The 27833-nt window shown below is 42.9% G+C and overlaps 1 protein-coding gene across 1 annotated transcript; it reads left to right on the top strand.

Annotated features, from left to right (window-relative positions):
- Positions 1-18250: 18250 nt before the first annotated feature.
- On the top strand, positions 18251-26172 carry LOC306862160 (uncharacterized protein). Its single transcript, XM_079404830.1, has 5 exons — positions 18251-18323; positions 18412-18531; positions 18854-18985; positions 19185-19292; positions 25410-26172. Exons 1-5 carry the CDS (start codon positions 18275-18277, stop codon positions 25601-25603), a joined length of 603 nt encoding a protein of 200 aa, XP_079260956.1. The 5' UTR covers positions 18251-18274; the 3' UTR covers positions 25604-26172.
- Positions 26173-27833: the final 1661 nt, after the last annotated feature.

The raw sequence follows: 27833 nt of genomic DNA, 5'->3' as shown, positions 1-27833 counted from the left end.
TTACATTTATTTATGTACAATTGACAAAACAATCTCTCTTACTTTTAATTGGCTAAGAAATAAAATACACTGCTAGACAATAACCAATAATTTGCCTTCTATAATATTTTTGATAAATATTTTACTAATGACAAATTTATGGTTATGATTGTACAATCAGTATATATACTACAAACACTTTTTCCATTTTTATCACAGAATAAGGCAAAATATATATTTTATAGCTTCTGTACTGTAATAAATGCTCTCAATTACCACTATATAATTCATATTTATTATCCGGAGAAGACATGAAAAACACAAACCATATCGTCTTCACGGTTCATCAGTTAAGTTTTATGCTTGTTATTCAGCTTAGCCACAGCGATAACGGGACGCATGTCAAAAGTTATTATTACTTCTCATATAAGTCCGTTTTCAAGAGCGTTTTCTTTTCTCTTTTAATTTGAATCTAGATTTATTCACATTGGCCCTTGAAAATCTCTACTTTAACACACTTGACCAAGAAAAAGTGCAGGGGAAGAGTTAGGTTGTAAATCCCCCGCGTATTGCACACCCACGCTACAGGGAGCCACCGCAGAGGAATGAAAGAGCCGTGGGTTGCCGACCCCTGTCCTAAGAGAGATTCATTGAGATATAGGCTAATCCATGCTGCATACTCCGGTACAGTAGGTGGCGGTATGCACCTGATAAGTCATGATTGCAATCCACCATAAAACTAATTATGGGTGTTTTTCAAACGGAAGGCTGCATCCTACCGAGGCTGCATCCTTCCTAGTTCAGTCCTTCAAGGTGATGATACACGAGGCAACATTTTGAGCAATGTTGCCCGGCAATGTTGCCGAGCGATGTTGCTCAGCCATGAGAAACCACCATCTTGTTTGAATTTTTCTGACAGCTCCAAGTTGGTCACGTGATTCGCTGCTTGCATTCTGATTGGAGGATCTCAAAAATTGCCGACTACAGATCTGACGGATCCAGATACAATTTTGTTGCCCATTCTCAATGGAAAAGTGGCTGAGCAACATCGCTCGGCAACATTGCCGGGCAACATTGCTCAAAATGTTGCCTCGTGTATCATCACCTTCAGAGTCTTGTAGGCTAGCTCCTCCTCGGCCTATAAACGCTAGAATAAGACGATCTAGTAAGTGCGCTTGGCTACGTCACATATGTTCCCACCCTCACCGTCACGACACAAAAACACTAATAAAGCTTAGTTTTGGAAAAATACTTTGTATTACAAATCTTTATATTATTTGGCTTTCTTTTAATACAATACAATGAATCACAGCCATCTACAATCTCCCTGTGGCTTAAATGATTGGCAGTTTAGCATATAGTAACTAATTTACACCAAAACAAAAGATAACATCTATCAATTTCATGTCCGAAAACATTATTTTTGTCTTATATTTCACAATAAATTTAGACCAGCTCAGTACTGACTCGTTTTTCATCAGTTTATTTTCATGAAATGGAATGGGTACAAAGGATTGTGGGTGACTGAAGGTCGTGGAGCATACATCCCATGCATCCTTCAGTTTCAGCTGAATAAAGGACACGAAACGAAGGCTGTCTTCCAAGGATCCTTCCGATTGAGATGGCCTTCAGCAAAGTTTGATGACGTGGCAGCTGAGAAATGCAGCCTTCCATTTTATAGTGGTGGAACTATGATGTCACTTTGTAGGCTAAAACCCGGAAGCGAGTTAGCATTTTAGCACTTCCAGTTTCATCGTCCCAGAGTCCATGGGTTTTTTGAATGGGATTTTGGTTAAATCCCTTAAATAAGGTCTGTGGTTCACATAGGCTCAAGATACTTTCATGTTTTATTCTACGACATAAAACACACCAGTTACACCACACTCAAGATTTTTTTAAGCTGTTACATTTCTTAAAAAATATGGTTGCTAACAAGTTGCTAAATGGGACTACAGACGCTGTCGGAGACATTACATGTCATCACGCCAAACAATTTACAGTATTTTCCAATTAGCCTTTTTCACAAAAATCGGAAATTACGTCAGTGCAGAGTAAAGTTAGTTCCCTATCTGTCGGTCACTACGAGTTATGTCGTGACGACATTAGGGGATTTACTTGGGAGCCCCGACTGCCTCTGATAAGAGAAAACGCCAATGAAATTTGGCTAGTGGATTTTGCATACCTGAGCCACTCCCCGTGCATACGGGTATAAAAGGGCGACAGGTGCATCCACTCATCAGATTTTTGCTTCGGAACCGAGTGGATGAGAAGTCTTCAACAGATCAGATCTCCACAAAGCCGTCTGCCTCGAAGTTTGTTCCTGGGTGGCGTTACGGTGCAGACAGCGGTGTCCCTGCAGCAGCGATTCCCCTGGGCACTTCACCTGAAAGAGCAAATTTCTAAAACACTGGGCGGTTCCGTCCGTGTTCTCTTGGTTGCGGTCGCTTCCTGTCCTCGGATGACGGTCACGAGCGTTGTCTTCAGTGTCTGGGCATCCAGCACGCTGAAGATGCGTTTGTGGATGAGTCATGCGCCTGTTGTGGGCGTATGAACATGGTAACGCTGCGATCTCGCCTTTCCTTTCTGAAAGGATTGGCACCCTCTGCCGCCACCCGTCCCGGTCTCTCTGGCTCGAGCAGAGGACCACCGACTGGCGCTCTGGGAGATCTGAGGGTGACAGTAAGAGCTTCTCCGCCGGGCACGTCCCCGCGGACCTCTTACTCCTCTTGCAGCGCTTGTTCCGTCCGGTTCCCGAGTGATTTCGCTGGTTCGCCCCACAGGGCCGCCAGCATTTCATTCGGTGCGCCGCCCGAGGATCAGATGTCGATCGCGGCATCGGGGGATGGGCTTTCGTCCTCTGAGGATGAACGATCGGCGGGGCTGCCCCTGCCGATCCGGACCCAGAGCTGACGGCCATGCTTGCCCGGGCAGCCGTGAGTATCGGGCTGGAGGTCAATAGACCGCCCAGTCCCGTGCCTTCGCGGCTGGATGATTGGTTCATCGGCGCAAAACGCGACCAGCGGCCGCACTTTGCCCCGGTGCCTTTCTTCCCGGAGGTGCATGAGGAGCTGACGAAGTCGTGGACGGCCCCTTTCTCGGCCAGAAGCCGCTCGTCTCCCTCCTCTGTCCTCACTACCCTCGATGGCGGGGCGGCCAGGGGGTACGTGGATATTCCCCAGGTGGAGAGAGCGGTTGCGGTGCACCTGTGCCCGCAAAACGCCACCACCTGGAGGAATCGTCCGCGTCTCCCGTCCAAAGCCTGTAAGCTGACGGCCGCACTTGCCGCCAAGGCTTACAGTGCTGCGGGCCAGGCCGCCTCTGCCCTGCATGCCATGGCCATCCTGCAAGTTCACCAGGCCAAGGCACTGAAACAAATGCACGAGGGTAGTCCCGACCCGGGGTTGATGCAGGAGCTGCGCACGGCGACTGACTTCGCTCTCCGGGCGATGAAAGTCACGGCGCGGTCCCTCGGGAAGGCGAGGTCCACGTTAGTGGTCCAAGAGCGCCATCTCTGGCTCAATCTGGCCGAGATGAAGGACGTCGACAAAGTACGCTTTCTCGACGCCTCCATCTCCCAGACGGGGCTATTTGGCGACACTGTCGAGGGTTTTGCCCAGCAATTCTCGGCAGTACAAAAGCAGATGGAGGCAATTCAGCACATCCTCCCTAAACGGCGGGATGATCCAGCTGTCACCGCTGGCCCAAGGGCCAGGCCCCAGTCTGCTGGTCGCCGTGGGCGCCCTCCTGCGTCCTCCAGAGCTGCTCCGCCCCGTGCTGAGTCGTCACCTAGGCCGGTGCCTCGAGCCTCTCGCAGGAGTGTGGCGCCCCCTGCGCCTCAGCCGGCCGCCAAGTCCTCCAGGAAGACGACAAAGCGGCCCTGACGCGCACAACCCGGAGATGGAGGAATTTGCTCTTTCCCAGGAGACGACGAGGCTAGCGTCGCTCCTTCCCCCGGAGGAGGGCCGGGTGGAGAATCTTGTGTTTTCTTTTGTTTCTGTTCCGCCACTGGCTCAAGGGCCAGTGGTACCCACATTGTCAAAGAAAGAGCAATTTCCCTTTCCTCCGGGTTCCCAGGTCTGCGGGCTGACAGTGTGCGACGCACTGCCTCCTCACTCTCACCCGAGACCCATATTGCCAGTGGCCAAGAGAGTGCGGTCTGGGGACGCGATGCCTCCCCGCGCACCTCTAGCCAGTCCCCCCGGGACTTAGGGAGTTTTGTGGGGATGAGTCAGAACGCACCGCCTTCTGTTCCATCCAACCTTACTCCCCCTCGCTGCACCACTGCGGGCACGTTGATTGTGCCTTTGGTGCCACTTGCACGGTATCTGGGGGCGTGGCTTGCGCTACCCAGCCCGTCTCGCTGGCTCATTCGCACAGTTCGACTTAGCTATGCGATTCAGTTCGCCAGGCGGCCTCCCAGGTTCAGTGGCATCCTCGAGACTTCGGTGGCAGTCCGAGATGCACCTGTCCTGCGCGAGGAGATTGCTGTCCTTCTGGCAAAGGGTGCAATCGAGCCGGTCCCTCCAGCCGAGATGAGGCAGGGGTTTTACAGCCCCTACTTCATCGTGCCCAAGAAAGGCGGTGGACCTGCGAGTCTTGAATCGGGCCCTACACAAGCTCCCGTTCAAGATGTTGACACAGAAGCGCATCGTCAAATGCGTTCAGTCCGCGGATTGGTTTGCAGCGATCGACCTGAAGGACGCTTACTTTCATGTCTCGATTCTCCCTCGACACAGGCCGTTCCTACGGTTTGCGTTCGAGGGGCGGGCATGGCAGTACAGGGTCCTCCCCTTCGGGCTCTCCCTGTCTCCCCGTGCCTTCACGAAGGTGGCGGAGGGCACCCTTGCCCCGTTACGGGAAGTGGGCGTCAGGATCCTCAACTATCTCGACGATTGGCTCATCCTGGCCCGGTTGCGAGAACAGTTGTGTGGTCACAGGGACCTGGTGCTCCGGCACCTCAGCCAGTTGGGGCTTCGGGTCAACTGGAAAAAGAGCAAGCTCTCCCCTGTGCAGAGAATCTCTTTTCTCGGTGTGGAGTTAGACTCCGTGAGTATGACGGCACGTCTCACGGACGAGCGTGCCCAATCAGTGCTGAAATGCCTGAGTTCCTTCAGAGGCAGGACAGTGGTTCCGCTGAAACAGTTTCAGCAGCTCCTGGGGCATATGGCATCCTAGCCGCAGTCACGCCGCTCGGGTTGCTTCATATGAGACCACTTCAGCACTGGTTACACTCACGGGTCCCGAGATGGGCATGGCGCCGCGGGACATGTCGTGTGACCATCACGCAATCGTGTCGCCGCTCTTTCAGCCCCTGGTCGGACCTTGCCTTCCTACGGGCCGGGGTGCCCTTAGGACAAGTGTCCCGGCATGTTGTTGTCACAACAGATGCCTCCAGCATGGGCTGGGGCGCTACATGCAACGGGCAGGCAGCCTCGGGGCTCTGGACGGGGCCTCGACTGCTTTGGCACATCAACTGCCTAGAGCTGTTAGCAGTTCCTCTGGCCTTAAAGCAGTTCCGGCCACTGCTCCTAGGCCAGCACGTGTTGGTCCGCACGGACAACACTGCGGCTGTTTCGTACATCAACCGGCAGGGAGGTCTACGATCACGCCGCATGTCACAGCTCGCCCGCCATCTCCTCCTCTGGAGTCAGTCACAGCTCAAATCGCTGCGCGCCGTCCACATTCCGGGGGAGCTCAATCGTGCAGCCCGACGCGCTCTCACAACAGCTCACGTTCCCCGCAGAATGGCGTCTCCATCCCGAGATGATCCGGCTGATTTGGAGTCGATTCGGGGAAGCTCAGAGACTTGAGTGGCCTGCCACAGGCTGTGGTGGACACCATCACTCAGGCTAGGGCCCCTTCAACTAGGCAAGCCTATGCACTGAAGTGGAGTCTGTTCGCGGACTGGTGTTCTTCTCGGCGGGAGGACCCCCGAAGATGCATGATTGGAGTGGTGCTTTCTTTCCTGCCAGAGAGGTTGGAGCGCAGGCTGTCGCCCTCCACCTTGAAAGTGTATGTGGCTGCTATTGCGGCCCATCACGATGCAGTGGACGGCCGGTCCCTGGGGAAGCACGATCTCATCGTGAGGTTCCTGAGGGGTGCCAGAAGGTTAAATCCTCCTAGGCCACCCCTGATGCCCTCCTGGGATCTCTCTATTGTCCTGGCTGGACTTCAGAGGGGTCCCTTTGAGCCGCTGGACTCAGTCGAGCTGAAATTCCTGTCAGCTAAGACAGCGCTCCTGACTGCGCTCCCTAACATCAAGAGGGTCGGGGACCTCCAAGCATTTTTGGTAAGCGAAGAGTGCCTTGTGTTTGGGCCGGCCTACTCTCATGTTGTCCTGAGACCCCGGCCTGGATACGTGCCTAAGGTTCCCACCATGCCCTTCCGTGATCAGGTGGTGAACCTGCAAGCACTGCCCTCGGAGGAGGCAGACCCAGCCTTGGCGTTGCTGTGTCCCGTAAGAGCGTTGCGCATATACGTGGACCGCACCCGGAGCCTCAGAAGCTCTGAGCAGCTCTTTGTCTGCCACGGAGGTCAGCAGAAAGGGAAGGCTGTCTCCAAGCAGAGGTTGGCCCACTGGATAGTGGATGCCATCGCCTTGGCGTACCAATCCCAAGGCGAGCCGTGCTCCCTCGGGGTGAGGGCTCACTCCACACGGAGTGTTGCCTCCTCCTATGCGCTGGCGCACGGCGCCTCTTTGGCAGACATCTGTAGAGCTGCGGGCTGGGCGACACCGAACACCTTCGCGAGATTTTACAGTCTCCGCATTGAGCCAGTCTCTTCCCGTGTGTTGGGTAACGGGTAAGTGGCGGGAAGAGTTGGCCGGTGTCACGCTTTCTGCGCCATTCCCCCTTACCCGGGGATATGAGCGCTTATTCTCTCCTCCAGTTAGTTCCCCGGACGGCGAACCCTGGTGGAGTTCCTCCAGCACCCCCGGCAGTCAGGCTGGGCGGAGCAGTCTGACGCCAGGCCCAGTACCGGTGTTAGCTTGCCCGGGTCTCCTGTCAGCCCCTGTACTCGGCTAGGTGCCCGTGTGGCCTGATTCCCTTCGGGTGATCCCACATGTGTATTCATCCACGGTACGGTTTCCCTCACGGTAAACCCGTGTCTTCCCTTTGACAGAGCTCTGTCAGACCCTGCTGGCAGCCCTCCTCCCTTCTCCTAGGTAGGATCTAGAGGATTTTCTCTTATCAGAGGCAGTCGGGGCTCCCAAGTAAATCCCCTAATGTCGTCACGACATAACGTCTCCGTTCCCTCCATTAGGGAACGAGGGTTACGTACGTAACCGAGACGTTCTCTTATAGGTCTGCACCTATTATATCAGTATGCCCTTTTCTCAAATAATGCTTCTTACCTATTCTGTTTGGTCTATTTTCCAAGTTGTTGTTATATAATCTATAAAGAAATAACATTTTACTCTTTTGTAACTTGTATGGCCACTCGGGCCGCTGACTCGTGAGATAATGTGCTTAACATAGCGCTGGATGGTTTCTATTCTCCATCTCCCAAGTCCCATTTTAAATAGCCTTTGATCTCCGGTACATTTGAGCGTATTATCTCAATTTATTCAGTCATTTCCCTCAAATCACCACATTATGATAAATTACTTGAAAATGACAACATTTATGACCAGATGCACATTTTTCCAAGAATACATTAAACAATTCTCCCTCCGGTTGAAGCATATTAAACTCAACACAACAACGCAAGTTAATCCCAATAGAATAGGAACAAAGCCATGAATTCGAGTTATCTATTGTTTAATATGTATTTCCCAGGGCACATTATACAACGTACATTTACGCCATCACATTAATAATGCAAAAGGAGAGCAAGTAGAAAATACAACATTACAATAATAGCAAAAAAATCACGTGGGGAGTCGAAATGCACAGGCAGTAAAGGACAGAATGGCAAAGCTAATGTTAACTGCCGTTTAGAACTAAACAAACTTGTATTTGTGATGACCCGAGCTGACCAAACAGTTAATGGTGAAATATTTGTGTTTTGTAGAGTACAGTACCAGCAGTTCACGCTTTTTCGTAGGATCTAATTTGTAAAAAAAAAAAAAAAAAACCTTTGATTCTCGAATTCATTCTTGTTCAGTATGGCCGCTGTTGTCACCGGAAAAACTTTTACCCTGCAAGCACCAATCCGGAAGCCAGAAACACGGAAGTGAAAAAGGCTAATTGTAGTATCATTACAGTGACGTCATAGTTCCCCCACTCAATACTCCTAACAGTGCGTTCACACCGCCGCCGACAAGAGCGTCAAAATTCGCTCTGGCCGCTCTGCTGTTAGAGAAGCAGACTCAGACAGATTGTTAGAGTACAACAGGTGAGTTTTATTGCAATCGGTGGAGTCAGCAGTATGCTGATGGAGGTGAGTAACAAGTTCATTGAACAGATATAGTAGTATGATGAGGTTGATAATGGAATATCCTTTGCTTTAACAGGAACTCGTGGATAGGGGAGACGGAGCACACACCTCACAATCCCGGACAGGGGAGATACACTCGTGGAGATCCTTGGAGACACAGATGATGGAGTAGAGCTGGGAAGAACACGCTGGAGATGAGACAGGAGGTACGTAGGAGATCAAGGTAATACACAGGTAAGTAGCTGTAGTAGAAATAGTCCACTTCAAAAGGAAACAAGATCGGACAGTGAGCTGGTGTGAGGTGTGTGCTTTTATGTGCAGGCTGATGAGGGAGCTGATGAAGTACAGGTGTGTGCAATTAATACTCAGGTGAAGGAGTGCGTTGTGATTGGGAGGTGAATGAGCCTGGCTGATCTGTGACACCTGCCAACGACGCTGTAGAAAGATTCGTTGATACTCTGACGATTGAACGCTTGGTCTTGTATTTAAAGGAGCCGCAAAGGAAACAAGCAGGTTGATCTTGTGTAGACTGACCACAAGTAGGTTATAAGTTAACCTTAGGAAATATTTTAACTGTGAAAGTAAGAAATTGATCGATGGAAAGAATTTAATTATAGTTACATGTTTGCTGACAAAATAAACCAATAAAAGCCATTTGTGTGGTGTGTTTTTGTGTTCATGTTTAAGTGCTAAGTTGAAGTATGATGAGAAATTAAGTGTGGAAGCGGGCTAAGACCTCTACCTATCTCAAAGCCAATGGATATCTCTTCAAGGAAGACTTCTCTAAAGGTGATCGAGAGAGGCGCTCCAAGCTTTGGCTGTTTGTGAAGCAGGCGCGGGATGCGGGGAAAACAGCTTTCTTCGCGGGGGCTTGAGCGTTTATTCAAGGAGAAGGTGAAATCAAGATATGATTCTCTATGGATGTTGGTTATTTTTAATTTTTCTGAACAGGTGCTCATTCTCATGGGTTTTGTGTTTTAGCTTCCAGACTGTTCAGAATGTTACTGTGATATTTTAAGCTGCTGGTTGCAGGTTTTTGAGTTTAAAACACAGACTATTCAAAGAACTTGTTTGGGCTTGAACTTTTTATTGCTGTTCTAAGTGATGTGGCTCGGGCAAACTACGCACTTTGTTCTCGATTTCATTAACTGCAAGCCGTTCTACTCGCCACGGGAGTTCTGCTCGTTCATTCTCGTGAGTGTCTACATTTCACTGCAAGCGCGCACATGAGCTCAGCTTTACAGAAACTCGCTGATCTGATCACAGACACAGAACAACACCCGGACTCTGTTTTAATCATTCTCTGGGACTTTAATAAAGCAAATCTCTCCCGCGAACTGCCAAAATACAGACAGCACATCACATGTCCCACCAGAGAAAGTAATATATTGGATCACTGTTACACAGCGATACAGGACGCATATCACTCTGTCCCACGGGCAGCTTTAGGACTCTCTGATCACTGTTTGGTTCATCTTATTCCGACCTACAGGCAGAAACTTAAATCTGCAAAACCTGTATTAAGAACTGTTAAAAGATGGACTAATGAAACAGAGCGGGATTTACAAGTCTGTTTCTCTCTCACTGATTGGTCTGTTTTTGAAGCCGCTGCCATCGATCTGGACGAGCTCACAGAGACTGTAACATCTTACATCAGTTTCTGTGATGATATGTGCATTCCTACCAGGTCTCATTTAACCTACAACAACGACAAACCATGCTTCACTGCAAAACTCAGACAGCTCCGTCAGGCCAAAGAAGATGCTCACAGAAAGGGGGATAAAGTCTTGTATAAATAGGCTAAATACACACTGGAAAAGGAGATCAGAGTGGCAAAGAGGAATTATTCTGACAAGCTAAGGAACAAATTCTCTTCCAGTGATTCTGCCTTAGTGTGGAAAGGTATGAAAGATATCACCAGTTACAAGTCACCATCCCCCAGCACTTTGGAGAATCAACAACTGGCAGACGACCTGAATGAGTTCTATTGCAGGTTTGAAAGATCATCCCACACCCGTTCTGAACACCTCTCCACACAACCATTCACACCTCCAGCAACCCCCCTCTCTCCCACACCTACAATTCAGATAAGAGAAGATGATGTGCACCAGGTCTTCAGAAAGAAAAAAAGAAGGAAAGCACCAGGCTCAGATGGTGTGTCACCAGCCTGCCTTAAAATCTGCGCTGACCAGCTGGCCCCCATCTTCACACAGATCTTCAACAGATCACTGGAGCTGTGTGAAGTCCCCTCATGCTTCAAACGCTCCACCATCTTCCCCGTCCCAAAGAAACCCAAAATTACTGGACTTAATGACTACAGACCTGTGGCTCTAATGTCTGTGGCCATGAAATTATTTGAAAGACTGGTTTTGGCTTATCTGAAGGCCTCCACTGGACCCTTACTGGACCGCCTGCAGTTTGCCTACAGCGCAAACAGGTCTGTGGATGATGCAGTCAACATGGGACTGCACTTCATCCTGCAGCATCTGGATAGAGCAGGGACTTATGTGAGGATCCTGTTCGTAGACTTCAGCTTCGCTTTTAACACCATCATCCCGGACACCCTTCAGAATAAACTGACACAGCTCTCCGTCCCTGAAGTGGGACAATCACATTGAGTCCATTGTGAAAAAGACCCAGCAGAAGTTGTACTTCCTTCGCCAGCTGAGGAAGTTCAGCCTGCCACAGGAGCTACTGAAACAGTTCTACTCTGCCATCATTGAATCCATCCTCTGCACTTCAACAACTGTCTGGTTCAGCTCAGCTACCAAATCTGACCTCAGAAGACTACGGAGAGTAGTCCGGACTGCTGAGCGAATCATTGGTACAACTCTCCCCACTCTCCAAGAACTGTACTTATCCAGAGTGATCAAAAGGGCTGGTAAAATCACTCTGGACCCCTCACATCCAGCACACTCCCTCTTTGAACTGTTACCGTCTGGTCGACGCTACAGAGCTCTGAGCACCAGAATGACCAGACATAGGAACAGTTTCTTCCCTCAGGCAATCCATCTCATGAACACTCAACAATAAAAGTGGAACACACAACTATAATACATTATCCATTCACCACACTCACTTATTTTATTTTTATTTTCTCATTTCTAATTTGCACATGCTTGACCTGTACATACATAGTTGTCTATATTATATATTATACTTTTGCTGCTTTGTACATTGCCTATTTGGATATTTGTATATTATTCTTTTATTATCTGTGTCCTTTCCTGTTGCTGTCTTTCTGTTGCACTGTGGAGCTTCTGTAACTACAATAAATTCCTTGTATGTGTAAACATACTGGGCCAATAAAGCTTCTGATTCTGATTCTGATTCTAAATGTGTGTGTGTGTTATCCAAAAAGTGTAATGATGCGGTTCCTCAACCAAGATACTGTGCAAGCGTTCTGTGATCAGTGTCATTAAAAATATCATGTGTGGGGGGAGAGGTAAATACATATGTGAGAGGGATAGAGTGTGCATATGAGTAGGTAAGAGTGTTATGTATTATAAAAAAAAAGGGTTACTAAAAAAATTGCACATTCAGTCAGAGTTCATTTTATGTCATAAAAATCAGTGCACTATATATTTGTTAGTGCACTGATTCTTACAACATAAAAATGAATGCTAACTGAATGTGCATTTTTTTTTATAACACTCATCTCACCTCATACACACACACACACACACACACACACACAAAACACTCACTCACATACATATATTTTAATGATATACACTGATCACAGTATCCTTGCACAGTAACTTGGTTGAGAAACCACATCATTTCACTATGAATTGCTGGATAACTCTTGTGTTTGTGACAAATTATCTTTGTATTATTCTATATTAATGGAAAGATCACATAATGATTGACAATGTTTGTTTGACATGTTTTACAGCATTCTACGCATTTTTGGTCCTAGCCTGATGCAGAGCAGTTCTGTTGGGATGAGGGGTTCCTGCTGCAGTTTCAACAGTAAAGAAAATTACAGTGAAGGTTACAACAACAGTAACCATTTATACATTATTTGTACTTAAATGTCCACTGAAGTGGTTTAAAACATGCAGCATTATTCTATGTGTTGATGTCATTTTAACTGAAACAAAAAATACCCCTACCATATATGATATGTCCCCCACTGTCTTCCTGTTTCAGTTAAAATGACATCAACACATAGAATAATGCTGCATGTTTTAAACCACTTCAGTGGACATTTAAGTACAAATAATGTATAAATGGTTACTGTTGTTGTAACCTTCACTGTCACCACTGCTATAATAACAATAATACAAAAATTTGCAAGTGGTTAAAGGACAAGGGATCTTTAAGAGTGGGAGAGAGGGGAAAAAAACAATAGTAATAATGATGATAATCTTAATAATATAAATTAGAAACGAAAATAGAATAGAATAAAATAAAATAAAGTCAGCGAAAGGGGATATGTGGGAATAGGAGTGGCAAGATTGTGAAAGTAACAAGACATTGTGTTGTGTTCCGGTGTGGTACATAAACATCCTGTTTAAACAGAACAATAAGTTTCATTTTCTCAGAAATCATGAATGATTAGACTAGAGACAGAAAGACAAAAACTGAGCCTGTAATGACACAGAACAGATCAGATTGAGTTATTTTGATCACATTCTCAAGCATGACTTATAGTGTAAAATGTTTTTTAAAGTTATTATAATTATTATTATTATTATTGTTGTTGTTGTTAATTTGGTCCAGTCCAAAACAAAAGCTTCGGAACGTTGAAGGTCGGCTGTCATTCTGCGCCTACGCACTGCCCGCTGCAGGTGGTGGTGAGCAGCGTCCCAGACCCTCTCGCTCTCTCGGAACCAGTAATCCACTGATGGAACATCCAATGGTTCCCCGGACCAGGGGAACATGGGTAGCTGGTAACCGAGTACGCACTGGAACGGAGTAAAACCCGTGGCAGGTTGGCGAAGGGAATTTTGAGCATACTCTGCCCAGCCAATAAACTGGTTCCAAGAGTTCTGGTGGCCATGGCAGAAGGTTCGAAGGAAACGTCCAACTTCCTGGATTTTCCTTTCCTTCTGCCCATTCGTCAGGGGATGGTAACCAGAGGATAGACTGATGGTCACACCTAGAAGCTTGAAGAAGGCCTTCCATACTCGAGAGACAAACTGGGGCCACGGTCTGATATCCTCAGGAATTCCGTAATATCTAAAGATGTGGTTAAACATCAGTTCGGCAGTCTCCATGGCTGTGGGTAGGCCTTTGGGAGGAAGAAGACTTCTTAGACATATTTTTCTAAATGCATCAAAAAAAGTGTTAGTATATGTCACAACAAATCATAAAATTAAGACTTGTGTGGAAAGACATTTAAATGTTCATAATTGAACATAAAGGTGTGAAGGATCAGAGTAGTGTTTATTCAGTAGGGCGTGTGACCATTTAAAATCTTGTAGTACTTTTCAAAAACTTAATTTGCATGTGTTGTGAGGATTTGCATCGTTTCTTAATTTGCATGTGTTGTGAGGATTTGCATCGTTTCTTAATTTGCATGTGTTGATTTGTAGCTCGTGCTGTCAAAATGATGACGTTTTCTTGATTTGCTGGTGTTTTTTTCTATTTGCATGTGTTTTCTGAAGTTGCAGCGCGTTGAGCTCTCTCGGCCACCGTACTATACTCTATAAACATATTTTCTCCAAAAACATTATTTAATAAGTAAAAGAAAACGGTTGTTTCAAGTCTGTTCAATGCAGTCATGTTTGAACGGGAAACCTGATATCTGATGTTAAATAAAAAGGAATTGTTTAAATAAAGTGAACAGCATCAAAAATCTTTTTTTTTCTTCAGTGAGTAGTGTTCTTTATCATTCTTGTAATAATAACATGACTCTTAAAAAGAGATGAGTGATTGAAATTAATTAATAAGTGATGGAAATTATGACCCTGATGGCTTTCAAGTGTGAGGATGGGCATCTTCTGCTTCCACTAAAGAGTGTGTGTGTAAGAGATTCTTTTTAGAGATGTTCAGCTAAATATATCCTGAACATTTACATAGTGACTCATAATGTATTTGCTGTCCATCCACAATCACTCAAATGGAAATGTGTAATTATTAGGTCTAAGGACAAACTGTATGTCATTCCACTTCCAAACAATATTACATTTACATTTATTAATTTAGCTGACGCTTTTATCCAAAGCGACTTACAATTGCTATATATGTCAGAGGTCGCACGCTTCTGGAGCAACTAGGGGTTAAGTGTCTTGCTCAGGGACACATTGGTGTCTCACAGTGGATTCGAACCCGGGTCTCTCACACCAAAGGCATGTGTCTAATCCACTGCGCCAGCACCACCCGCATATTGAAAGAAAAAAAACTCCTGGGGAACTACTTCTGAAGCTTTATACAGATATCAATGCCAATTGTTGTTTTTCAGCTTTATTTCTCCATACAATTTATAATGATGTTATAATAATGCAGTGATAAAATATTACTGCAGAGTGCGTGAACTTCACTTTTTGGCCTTGCAATATAGACAGTGTTTACTTGACTGTACACTTTATAATGCATTCACTTTATTTGTTTATTTACTTTCTGAAAGCAATGTATGCCCAAGTAATTAAGTAAATTCCAAGCATGAAGAAGTAAACTTAAAATTACTCAAATGTACATACTACAACTACAGGCTATTTAATAATGTACTTTGAAAGTACACTTTCAATGCATTGTTACAAAGATCATTTTCAGAACACAGTTAAAAAATATTCATAAAATATATTTAAGTAAAATGCAAATAAATATACTTATAAAAAATTTACAGAAATTTAAATTCAAGCATATTTTTGTAAAATAAGTTTTTTAGAAAATATACTAAATTACAATTATTTTAAAGTGTGTTAAAAGTTGTATTTTGAAAATAGTCAAAACTATGCTGCTAATATACTTTTTGTATATTTAAAAATAGTAAATTTTTTGTTATTATATTTGCAATGTACTATTAAAACAGGGAATATATTACAAATACAATAAAGTATTTTTTCACTTCTATATAGAACCTTTTAGGGGTTCCAAATATGTAGCGCCTGATAGAACCTTTTAAAGTTCTATATAGAAGAGAAGAGCATATAATCCCAGCATATAGACCACTTCTCAAACTCACCAAACCGGTTGAAAAGCAGATCACAGTATGGCCAGACAATGCCACCTCAGCACTGCAGGACTGCTTCCAGGACACAGACTGGAATATGTTTAAAGAGGCAGCCACCTACAACAACCACACAGACCTGAATGAGTACACTGAAACTGTGACTGCTTACATAAAAAAGTGCACTGATGATGTGACAGTCACCAAGACCATCACCACACGTGCAAACCAGAAGCCATGGATGACAGCAGAGGTTCGTGGGCTGCTAAAGACCAGAGATGAAGCATTCAGATCAGGAGATAAAGCAGCCCTCAAAACAGCAAGAGCCAATCTGTCCTGTGGCATCAAAAAAGCAAAACGGTCATATGCCCAAAAAATCAACAACCACTTCACAGACAGCAGAGACACACGGAGCCTGTGGCAAGCCATTCAGACCATCACAGACTACAAGCCCCCGCCACAGGCCTGTGATGAGGACACATCCCTCCCCGATGCACTCAACCACTTTTATTCACGGTTTGAAATGCAGAATGACACACCTGCACAAAAACTGCCCACACCTCCCAACGACCGGGCGCTCTGTCTGTCTCCAGCCGACGTAAGGAAGACCCTATCTAGGATTAACCCACGCAAGGCTGCGGGTCCTGACAACATACCTGGCCGTGTTCTGAGAGACTGTGCTGCACAGCTGACAGATGTCCTAACAGATATCTTCAACACCTCGCTGAGTCAGGCAGTCGTCCCCACGTGTTTCAAATCCACAACAATCATACCGGTACCAAAGAAATCACCTGTGTCCTGTCTCAATGACTACCGTCCCATAGCACTGACTCCAATCATGATGAAGTGCTTTGAGAGGCTAGTCATGCATAACATCAAAACCAGCCTCCCCAACACACTCGACCCGCTCCAGTTTGCATACCGTCCAAACCGCTCTACGGACGATGCAATTTCCTCCACCCTCCACCTGGCTCTTACCCACCTAGAAAATAAAGACTCCTATGTTAGAATGCTGTTCATTGACTTCAGCTCGGCATTCAACACAATAATCCCACAACAGCTCATAAATAAGCTAAACCTGCTGGGCCTTAACAATTCCCTCTGTAGCTGGATCCTGGACTTTCTAACTGGAAGACCTCAGTCAGTCCGTGTCGGCAACAACACCTCGAGCTCTACCACACTGAGCACAGGTGCTCCACAAGGCTGTGTGCTCAGCCCGCTGCTCTTCACACTGCTGACCCACGACTGCACTGCCAAGTTCAGCTCCAACCACATCATCAAGTTTGCTGATGACACAACAGTGGTAGGTCTCATCAGCAACAACGATGAAACGCACTACAGAGAGGAAGTGGCACAGCTGGCTGAATGGTGTGGCACAAACAATCTGTCCCTCAATGTGGAGAAGACAAAGGAGGTTGTGATGGACTTCAGGAGAAACTCCGTTGACCACCCCCCACTGACCATCGACAGCTCGACTGTGGAGAGAGTCAGCAGCACTAAATTCCTGGGGGTGCACATCACAGAGGATCTCACCTGGACCACCAACACCATGTCACTCTCCAAAAAGGCACAACAGCGCCTACACTTTCTCCGCCGGCTGAAAAGAGCAAGTCTCCCTCCACCCATCCTCACCACATTCTACAGAGGCACCATTGAGAGTGTGCTGACCAGCTGCATCACTGTCTGGTACGGGAACTGCAGTGCTGCTGATCGCAAGACCCTCCAGCGGACAGTGAACACAGCTGCAAAGATCATCGGTGCCCCTCTCCCCTCCATCCTGGACATCTTCCTTACACGATGCTCCAGCAAAACCAACAGCATCGTGAAGGACTCCACCCATCCCTCCCACAGTCTCTTCCAGCTCCTACCATCAGGAAGACGGTACCGGAGCATCAGAGCCCGCTCCGCCAGACTGCTCAACAGCTTTTTCCCCCAGGCTGTGAGAGCCCTGAACTCAAACCACCCCGCCCCCCTCTGAAACCCCATGCAAACCCCTACCTCCTGAACATGGACCACCCCCCACCCCAAACCTTACCACACCAAAGAAAAACTGTATGGAACTTTAATTTTTTTTTTTATTCTTATTTTTCTTTACACTATGGACACTCTCCTCTATGTGCACTATGGACACTTTACACTATGGACACCTTACACTATGGACACTTACACTTTACACTATGTGCACTATGGACACTTACACACACTGCTGCGTGTGCACAATCTCACAAAAAACTCAGCAATATATGTATGTTTACATGCTCATGCACTACAAATCATCCTGCACTGTTCCCCAACCAGCTGCTGACTCAAATGTCTCTCTTTGCACATGTACAGTATTTGTGAAGCATTCGTATAGTTTGTATTTTTTATCTTCTATTTTTTAGTTTGTATAGGGTAATATTTATGTGAAGCATTCGTATAGTTGTATTTTTTATCCTTTTAGTTTGTATAGGGTAAATACTTATATATAGTATACTTATAGTTAAATCTGTTAGTTGTGTATAGGTTTATAGTGTTTTTTTACTTCATTGTTGTAATGTCTGTATTTATGTAGCACCGTGGTCCTGCGAGACACGACATTTCGTTCCACTGCATGTCCCCACATGTAGCGGAATGACAATAAAGCTCAACTTGAACTTGACTTGAACTTGAAGAGTGTATGTAAGCTGAAGTTTCTGTTTCTAGTAATGTCTACTTCTGTTAAACTTTCATTTTCTCATAAAGACCCTCCCCTTTGAAAAGCTATAAAATGAGCCCTGAAACAGACACATTATCTCATTCACCTCCTGATCATAGATGGATCTGCAAATCTCAGTTTTCCTTCTGTTCGTTCTTTTCACTGCAGGTACAAAGATAAATAGTGTTTGTTATATTACTGCGTACAAATACAGATCACTAATGTCTCTCTCTCTCACTACGTCTCTTTGTTTTAGGACACTCTTTCAGCTGTTATGAGTGTTCGGGTATGTTGGGTTCTTGTGCAGGTCAAACTGTAAAAACATGTCCCAGTGGATTTTCCAAGTGCTTGAGTTTAACAACATCAACACTAATCGGTAAGTTCAATAAGATGGATTGAAATTCACTGTTATATTTGACCGAAGGAGACGCTGGTGTTTTTTGTTTTTTTTACTGGTGCTGCTTCACTTAAACTTTTCACAAACTGCTAATTTCCTAACAGAATTTATGATTGTAATCACAGAATATTATATTAGATTTCTGCTGTTTAATTTCTCAGATTGTAATGCTAACAATATAATTTGTATTAAAATGTAATCAATATTTGAAATAAGAAAATGCAGCATTTTGACATTTATAAATATATTTTCCACCAAAATAATGTTGAACTGGTCTTCCCTGAATCTTTCTTGTTTTCAGAGGGCGTCAGTTTTAAAACAAAGGCTAAAGGCTGTGTTGCTGACTGTGCAAGTGGTTCCATGAGCCACAGCACTGCAAAACTTTCTTCAGTGTGCTGTAACACAGATCAGTGTAATGCCCAAGATGCTCCAGGTATTGTGCTTTACTGACCATATGCAAATGACTGTCTTTAAAGTCAATACTCATTTTACTTCCAAAGAACATTCAATCAGGAAATATAATACAGAGCTAGCTTGTCAATTGTAAATTTATTAAATTGTGCAGCTAACATTATTTCATTAGATTTTATATTTTGCACAAAAAAACAAACAAATATGATTTCATTCTGCAGATCCCTCTAATGTCCCCAATGGAAAGACATGTTACTCTTGTGATGGGAAGAGCTGCTCAAACATAGTGAGCTGTTCAGGGAGTGAAGACCGCTGCTTTAAAGCAAAAGGTGAGAATCTGGAAAAGAAAAAAAACTTAATTTATCTCTTATGTTTAGCAATTATGAGGCGCCGCGTAGGATTTAAATCAAACTTCGCTTATCAATACATACATAAAACATGTGCATATACACCTATAAATTACTCGCATATACATGTATACTATTGGATGTTCAAAATACATATTATGTATCAATACATACTGTATTATGTTAGTAATGAATGCATATACACTTGTGAATAACTTGCGTATACATATAAACTTAACGCATGCATACACCTATGGACACTCGCTAATACATATAAACACGATCCATGCATATACACCCACAACAACACTCGCACATACATATAAACTCGCTGCATGCAGAAATGCCTATACATACTTGCATATACATATAAACTCGCTGCATGCATAAACGCCTATACATACTTGCATATACATATAAACTTGATCCATGCATATACACCTATAAACACTCGCACATACCTATAAACACTCGCACATACATATAAACTTGATCCATGCATACACACCTATAAACACTCGCACATGCATATAAACTTGATCCATGCATATACACCTATAAACACTCGCACATGCATATAAACTTGATCCATGCATATACACCTATAAACACTCGCACCTGCATATAAACTTGATCCATGCATATACACCTATAAACACTCGCACCTGCATATAAACTTGATCCATGCATATACACCTATAAACACTCGCACCTGCATATAAACTTGATCCATGCATATACACCTATAAACACTCGCACATGCATATAAACTTGATCCATGCATATACACCAGGGATGGAAATTAACTTTTTTGTCCACCGGCCACTGTGGCTGGTGGATTTCAAAATCTACCAGCCACTCAATGTTTTTACCAGCCACTTTCTGGTTTTTAACCGACAATGTGTAACTGGATGTGAAAATTAATACTACAAGATCTACAATACTTAAGCAGTTTATTTAATCTCAAGTCTCAATGAAATACTGACATTTTCTATTTCTCTCTTATACACACACAAACCATGAACTGATATACATTTCATTAAATGAGTAGGGCAGATTAAACAAAAAACTAACATTCCTCCACCCATCCTCCCCACTCCCAGTCCAATTTACGCCTGCTCGGATGATTCGTGGTCTTTTATGGCTTCCAGTTTTAGGTTTTTAGTCCCAACAATGAAACTATTAGTTTTGGCATCTTCTGAAGCGTGTTGACGACATACCGAGCAGAACATTGTCAGACTTGTCTCTTCGTAAACTAACCAATCACGGGACTCCCCATTGTCTGCTTTTCTCCATCGTTCTTTAAAAAAAAACGTTTTTTGACCTTCGCCTCTTTGTCCACTGGCTCCTCCTGAGATGTTTTCTCTTAGGGCTGCAACAAACGATTATTTTGATAATCAAATAATCTAACGATTATTAGAACGATTAATCGACTAATCATCGATTATTCCACTGATTGACCAGTAGACTTTGATAATTCAGCTTTTGTGATTAGTTAAAATATTAAGTTATACATATTCTAACATAAAGGTCACTTCAGCTTTAGAAAAGTATATTATGTAATTACAATTATTAAACAATTAATTGGCAACACTTTACAATAAGGTTCATCATTTAACATTAGTTAACATGGACTAAGAATGAACAATACTTCTACAGCATTTGTTAATCTAAAAGTTAGTTAATTTCAGCATTTACTAATGCCGTTTTTTAAGTTTTTATTAACAAAGATTAATAGTTAAATGTAATAAATGCATTGTTCATTGATGTTAATTAATACATTAACTAATGTTAATAAATTATACCTTATTGTAAAGTGTCACCAATTCATTATACAAATAGATGTATTTGGCACACAAATGAAATGACAGACAGAGACCCTCTCTCACCATTTAATTAGCTACATGAAAAAGAAACTGAATGACACATTCTGCCTAACTTCTCCTTTTGTAAGTCATATAGATAAGAAACATAATAAAGGTAAGTGATACGATGCTTTGGATAAACTATTTTATTCAGAACATAATATTTTAAAATACCTTATAGGGTTATGAATAATCAAAACAGTCCTTAGCTAGATCAAGCTTTGGTCTCTGTAAACCAAACTGTCACTTTTTTTTCCCACTAATAAAAATATTTAATAATTAGCTAGCTCCACACTGGAGAGCTGCTTTAGTCCGGACATTACATTACTGAAAAGCAGAGCTCATTCAAACATCCACATCGTTGTAATCAGATGCATTTTTAAATGCTGTTTTCACACTGCTGTCAGTTTTTATTGTGTTTATTTAGTAACTGAGACGAAAGCGCGCTATATATTAACATGTTCATCCAATGGCCGCTCAAGTTCAGGTGCATTTTCTCTGAAGCGCTGTATGTCTTCTTCTCTTGAATGCATCCAGGAGGGCTGAACTACAGTCTTGCGCTACAGTGCCACACTGGTGAAACCGCAGTATTGCAGGCTCTAACATTAGGTGCCTCCTCTAAAAGTGTCCGCCGTCCGGGTGAAACAGTATGCTATTTTTATTTACCCGCCACGGTGGCCGGTAGGTGAAGCGAGTTTACCCGCCACAACACAAAATCACCCGCATTTGGCTGGTGCTAATTTCCATCCCTGATATACACCTATAAACACTCGCACATACATATAAACTTGATCCATGCATATACACCTATAAACACTCGCACCTGCATATAAACTTGATCCATGCACCTATAAACACTCGCACATATAAACTTGATCCATGCATATACACCTATAAACACTCGCACATACATATAAACTTGATCCATGCATATACACCTATAAACACTCGCACATACATATAAACTTGATCCATGCATATACACCTATAAACACTCGCACATACATATAAACTTGATCCATGCATATACACCTATAAACACTCGCACATGCATATAAACTTGATCCATGCATATACACCTATAAACACTCGCACATACATATAAACTTGATCCATGCATATACACCTATAAACACTCGCACATGCATATAAACTTGATCCATGCATATACACCTATAAACACTCGCACCTGCATATAAACTTGATCCATGCATATACACCTATAAACACTCGCACCTGCATATAAACTTGATCCATGCATATACACCTATAAACACTCGCACATGCATATAAACTTGATCCATGCATATACACCTATAAACACTCGCACCTGCATATAAACTTGATCCATGCATATACACCTATAAACACTCGCACATATAAACTTGATCCATGCATATACACCTATAAACACTCGCACATACATATAAACTTGATCCATGCATATACACCTATAAACACTCGCACATGCATATAAACTTGATCCATGCATATACACCTATAAACACTCGCACATGCATATAAACTTGATCCATGCATATACACCTAGAAACACTCGCACATACATATAAACTCGCTGCATGCAGACGGGTGACTGGATGCACTTTTTTTCCAGGGGTTTCAGAACAGCGTAATCGAAAATACGTCATCGGGTAGGCGTGGCCTATTTGAGAATCTGCATAGGTCACCGATCATGCGCAGTTGGGGAATAGTCATTTACTTCAGATACCTGTCCTGATCGCAGGGGTTTCATGTCAGATACCTTTTATATTATATACAGTACCTTCAGATACACTTATTTTTGTTGTTGTAAAACCATGGTTAATTTTCGAAAGGAGACTGGCTACAACTTAACGTTACAGTAAAACATAATCACGCGTTACTGCACGTTTTACATTTCTTCTGATTGTTTGTTTTCGAAAACCGTTTAAATGTAAGGTTATAAAACATAAAAAATAACCTGTATGACTGTTTTGTTCTTCATTATCCAACTGAGCTGATCCTCCTGGGATTGGAAATGCCCGCGCAATAAAACAGCATTCTGCGCATGATCGGTGACCTTAATTTTTTCTTTTTTTTTTTGGAAAGGGGGCGTTTTCCCAACACCTCCAGAAACGCCCATTTTACGTCGTGGTAATGAAACCCCTGGGGCCGTATTCATAAAGATTCTAAGAATCCTCTCAGAAAACTCTTAATTTAGCTTAAAAACTTTTACCTAGGAGTCTTAGCTTAAGAGCGATTCGGGACCGATCTGAGAGCAACTCTGAGTAAGGAAAAGACAAAAACTTTCATCTTAGTGAGGAGGCGGGGTTGACCCTGTTGCTATGTATGACACAGTCTTTTGAAGACTGTGATTGGTTGGTTGTCAAGAAGGAAATAAAAGAGTGCTTTTAAGAGTAGGGTTTATTATAAGCCTTCACTTTGAAATTACAGGCGGAATTTTTCCTCTCGCTCTTTCTCACACACACACACACTATATATGTATATATATTCTTTATTTTTTATTTACCATGCTGTCATACTTACAGAGCCGGCGCCAGGGCACCTCCATCGGGGGGCATTTAAATTTCTAGGGGGGGGGGCACAAATCACGTTGTGTGTGTGTGTGTGTGTGTGTGTGTGTGTTTCAGGGGGGTGGGGGGGCTGCAATCTGTGATCTCGTGCAGTTGCTGACGCTCGCTAAAGCGTGCAATCGCATTATGTGCGCTGTTTTATAAGTACTTTCGCTTTCAAAATCGATCGCGTTCAGCAAGGAGGGGAGAGGATGGAAAGTCAGGGGGCACAGTAACTCGTTTGGGCGCCTTGGCGCCGGCCCTGCATATTTACTGTGTTTTATAGGAAATGAACAGAGGCATAGCCTAATAAGTGCTGTAACAGACCCAAATCATCACTGCTGCATAGTTGCATTTTTCCAGTTGCCAAATATGTTAATGTAGTGATTTCTGGCGCTATGGCAATTCTGTGCGGTGTCTGAGATGTTAGCATGTCTTTAATGAGATCAGTCACAAACATGATCCCTGCACGATCTAATGTGTAGCGTCTTATTAACTCACTGTCATGCATTGTGTGCAACACATTTCTTCTCCCTCTTCATTTTCGTCCATTTTCTCCGCTGCTAAAGAAACTCTTAAGCCCCTTAAAAGTCCTCGTCCGTACTCCTAACAAGTTTGGCCTTAAGACCTCTTTTAAGGGTTAAGATGCTTTCTGAATTACTTTTTTCTTTACTAGGATCTTTTCTTTAATTTTAAGAGTAAACGCCCACATTTCTAAGAATTTTCTTAGAATTTTGTCACTAGGAGCTACTTTTTGCATTAAAATTCTTCATGAATACGGGCCCTGGAATTTAGTGACAGCCGCATGGTGCCTGAACTTTTCAGTGCAAACGGAAGCAGCGGCATTTCCGGCGGGACATTTGAAAATGCTTAACGCATTAAAACAGTGTTTTTAAAATGCCAAACTCAGTAAACACATTATTAATAAAGCATACGATGTATAGACATGCAGATGAGTGCAGAATAAGAATGTAACACGTTTTACAATTACGCGTAAAGCGTGTTCCTCCCATAAGGAATACGCTTAACCTGGCTTAATGCGTTAAGACAGTGTTTTTAAAATGCCAAACTCAGTAAACACATTATTAATAAAAATCAAACTATGTAGAGTATAGTATGATTTATTAATAATGTGTTTGAGTTTTGGCTGTTTTGGGGGAAAAAATTATAATATCGATATAAAGTGGTTGCATATTGACATGAAAAAATATTTAAAAACGTGTATTGTAGCAGTATATTTAAACTGGAGGAAGTTTTGAAGCGCTATATGTGCTTGATGGTTAAGGGACCGTCTGACAATTCCATCGACTGGGTTAAAACGTCCGATGTATTTTTAATTAAAATTACTTTTAAAATAACACATTTTCAAACTGTAAAGCTTATATTACCTATATAGTGATTTACAGTGAGGGTTTTTTTGCCAATATATCCCTTGTACACAATTATTTAAATAATAAATGTAGCCTCAGTCCAATTTTTCATGTAAAATTCTTGTGTACTGTACGTACAGTAAAAAATATTAGAAATATTGTCTAAGGCACTTGTATATGCACGTGTTTTATTTATGTACTGATAAGCAAAGTTTGATTTAAATCCTACATGGCGCCTCATAAGCAATTGATACAGATCACATTTACCAATTTCCAGTTTGGATAAACCTTTGTTTTCTTTCTTTTCTTCAGTGACAGTGACTGCTGAGCTGTCGGGAGATATTAAAGGTTGTCTCTCTAAATCTTTCTGCAATGGCTCAGACTTGATTCCTGCTGTGAGTGATGTCTCATGCTGTGAGGGGTACTTGTGTAACAGTGCTAAGAGCATCACGCAGAGCTTCCTGTTCCTCTGCGGTTCTCTGCTCTGCTTCATCCTGCTGCACTGAATCCAGCAGCTCTTCACATTCTACAATCAGACTTGCTGTTGTGAATATAAAGCTTGTATTTTCTCTGTACAATGCAACTTTTGTGTCCTGTCATGATTTGTTGCTGTAACATTTTAAAATAAAGTACTACATTACCTTGTTTCATCGGTTATATTTAATATAGCTTGTCATGCTGTGAAAAAGTCAGAAATATATATTACAGAAATTAAAATGTTTTATATGATCATTATGTTCAGATGAAACGTATATGACAATTACTTAATACTGAAACAGTCTCCTTTTTTAGTTTTAACAATATTTGGATTCCCTCTATCAGGAATCCTGTCCAAATTATAGACCATAAAAGCTATAAGAGAAAAATTTAGATATGTTGAGAAGTAATATTTTGCAAATACCTTTGTTAATTATTTTTCACTCAATATATTTTATGTGTGTAATTAGCCTGAAAGGTCAAAAGTATAACTATAATACATCATGTGATCACAATTTGACAACTAATGATGTAAAGTTTAAACTATAAACCCTTTCACTTGACTCATTACTATAATATTAAAGGGGACATGAACTTCCTTTGTTTTTTTATTTTGCTCTATTCTCTGAGGTCCACTTGTAATGTTATCAAGATTTTTACATAAAAAACATAATTTAGAAGTAATAGGCTATTTTCTGTGTTGAGGATTGTAGACTTGAAAGTAAACGGCCTCTGTTGTGATTGGCTAACAGCATACATTCATTCCTCAGAGATCAGAGGTGCCCAAACTTTTCCTGTGAAGGGCCAAAAATCAAACTTGACTGAGGGCCGTGGGCCAAAAATAAACATTGTATTACACCAAACTGAATTTTATATTAAAAATAAAGTTTGTGGGCAATGAACAATTTTTGGATACTTATAAAATAGGGAAAGGGGAAAAGTGTGGACGCTATTTTGTCTGATAATGAACTGTGAAAGAAACTGATACTCTGCGTGTTTTTTAGTTTTTTTAGCCTGCTGGGTTCACAAAGGAAGGGGATGTGTGGCTTTCGGTTGGCTAGCACTGACCACCGACGCGAATAAAACCAGGGTCCCACTTATTGGCCCGGAGGTAGATAGTGGGGGGAAATTTAGGTAGATAGGGAAGAGAGTGTAGGTGGACACTGGCTTCTATTCTACAAGATTTATTCTCAGCCTCAGACGTTACGCCCAAGGACCTTTGGCTAAACATCTGATGCATATGGCACACTTTTCTGGAAACACTTCAGGAATGTCGAAGTCGTCATCTGACTGGTTGAATTAAACTGGATTTCCGGGAGATGCGAGTGTCACGTTTATATTCGGTCCACCGGGAAACAAAGATGCCGTGGCGCCAAACCCCCTCACGAAAGAGATGCAGCTCCATGAAAATGTCAACTGTGCACCGTAAGTCTTGTTTTTTTTTATTTATTTGTTAACTACCAAATCAGTGAACAAATTATTTAAATAAGTGAAGTGATATACTGCCAAGTATGGTGACCCATACTCGGAATGCATGCTCTGCATTTAACCCATCCAACGTGCACACACACAGCAGTGAACACACACACACCGTGAACACACACCCGGAGCAGTGGGCAGCCATTTATTGCACGGCGCCCGGGGAGCACTTTAACAACACATTAGTGTGATACCCAGACTGAAAGATTGTTAAATGTTTTTAAATGGGTCAGATGGTATTTCTTTTGGTAGTATATGATTGGTACATCTACATATATATATATATATTAACAGTTGAAATGTGTTTTGAGTTGGGTATTAACAATGCTATGAAATAATATTTATGATTTAGTGCTGTATAAATAAAACTGAATTGAATTAACCATAAATGCAGATCTGCTTGATTGTGATTTATTTTTTATTGATTGTCAACAAAATGGGGCCATTCAAAACCTTTATAAAGTCCTCCTTCCTCTGTAAACTATCTTCTATTGGCTGACACAACACATGCACCATAGGCCCAGCGGACAACTTGTCTGTATGCTATCATTATTGACTGTGTTATACCAATGGCATCAAAAAGTGTTACTTATAGGCAGTCACGACCTAAATAGAGTTAACTTAACTTAATTGAGAATCAAAATTATTCAGACTGTTTTAATATTAAAATATTTAACAATGGATTTATACATGTACACAAGTATTTAGCTTAGAGTAATAAAAGATTTCTGCCCTAAAACATGTGTCTGCTGGCCTGGAGAGGTCTATGCTCCTGTCTGT

This window comes from Barbus barbus (assembly GCF_936440315.1).
Source record: "Barbus barbus genome assembly, chromosome: 43".
In the NCBI taxonomy this organism is placed as follows: Eukaryota; Metazoa; Chordata; class Actinopteri; order Cypriniformes; family Cyprinidae; genus Barbus; species Barbus barbus.
The sequence above is the reverse complement of the archived record's forward strand: the minus strand, read 5'-3'. Positions and strand labels throughout refer to the sequence as shown.

Bases quoted from the DNA above. Each gene is read 5' to 3' on its own strand.
- LOC306862160 (XM_079404830.1), top strand. From the start codon at position 18,275: ATGGATCTGCAAATCTCAGTTTTCCTTCTGTTCGTTCTTTTCACTGCA. The intron at 18,532-18,853 runs GTAAGTTCAATA...TCTTGTTTTCAG, and splicing joins AACAACATCAACACTAATCG to AGGGCGTCAGTTTTAAAACA. The intron at 19,293-25,409 runs GTGAGAATCTGG...TCTTTTCTTCAG, and splicing joins CCGCTGCTTTAAAGCAAAAG to TGACAGTGACTGCTGAGCTG.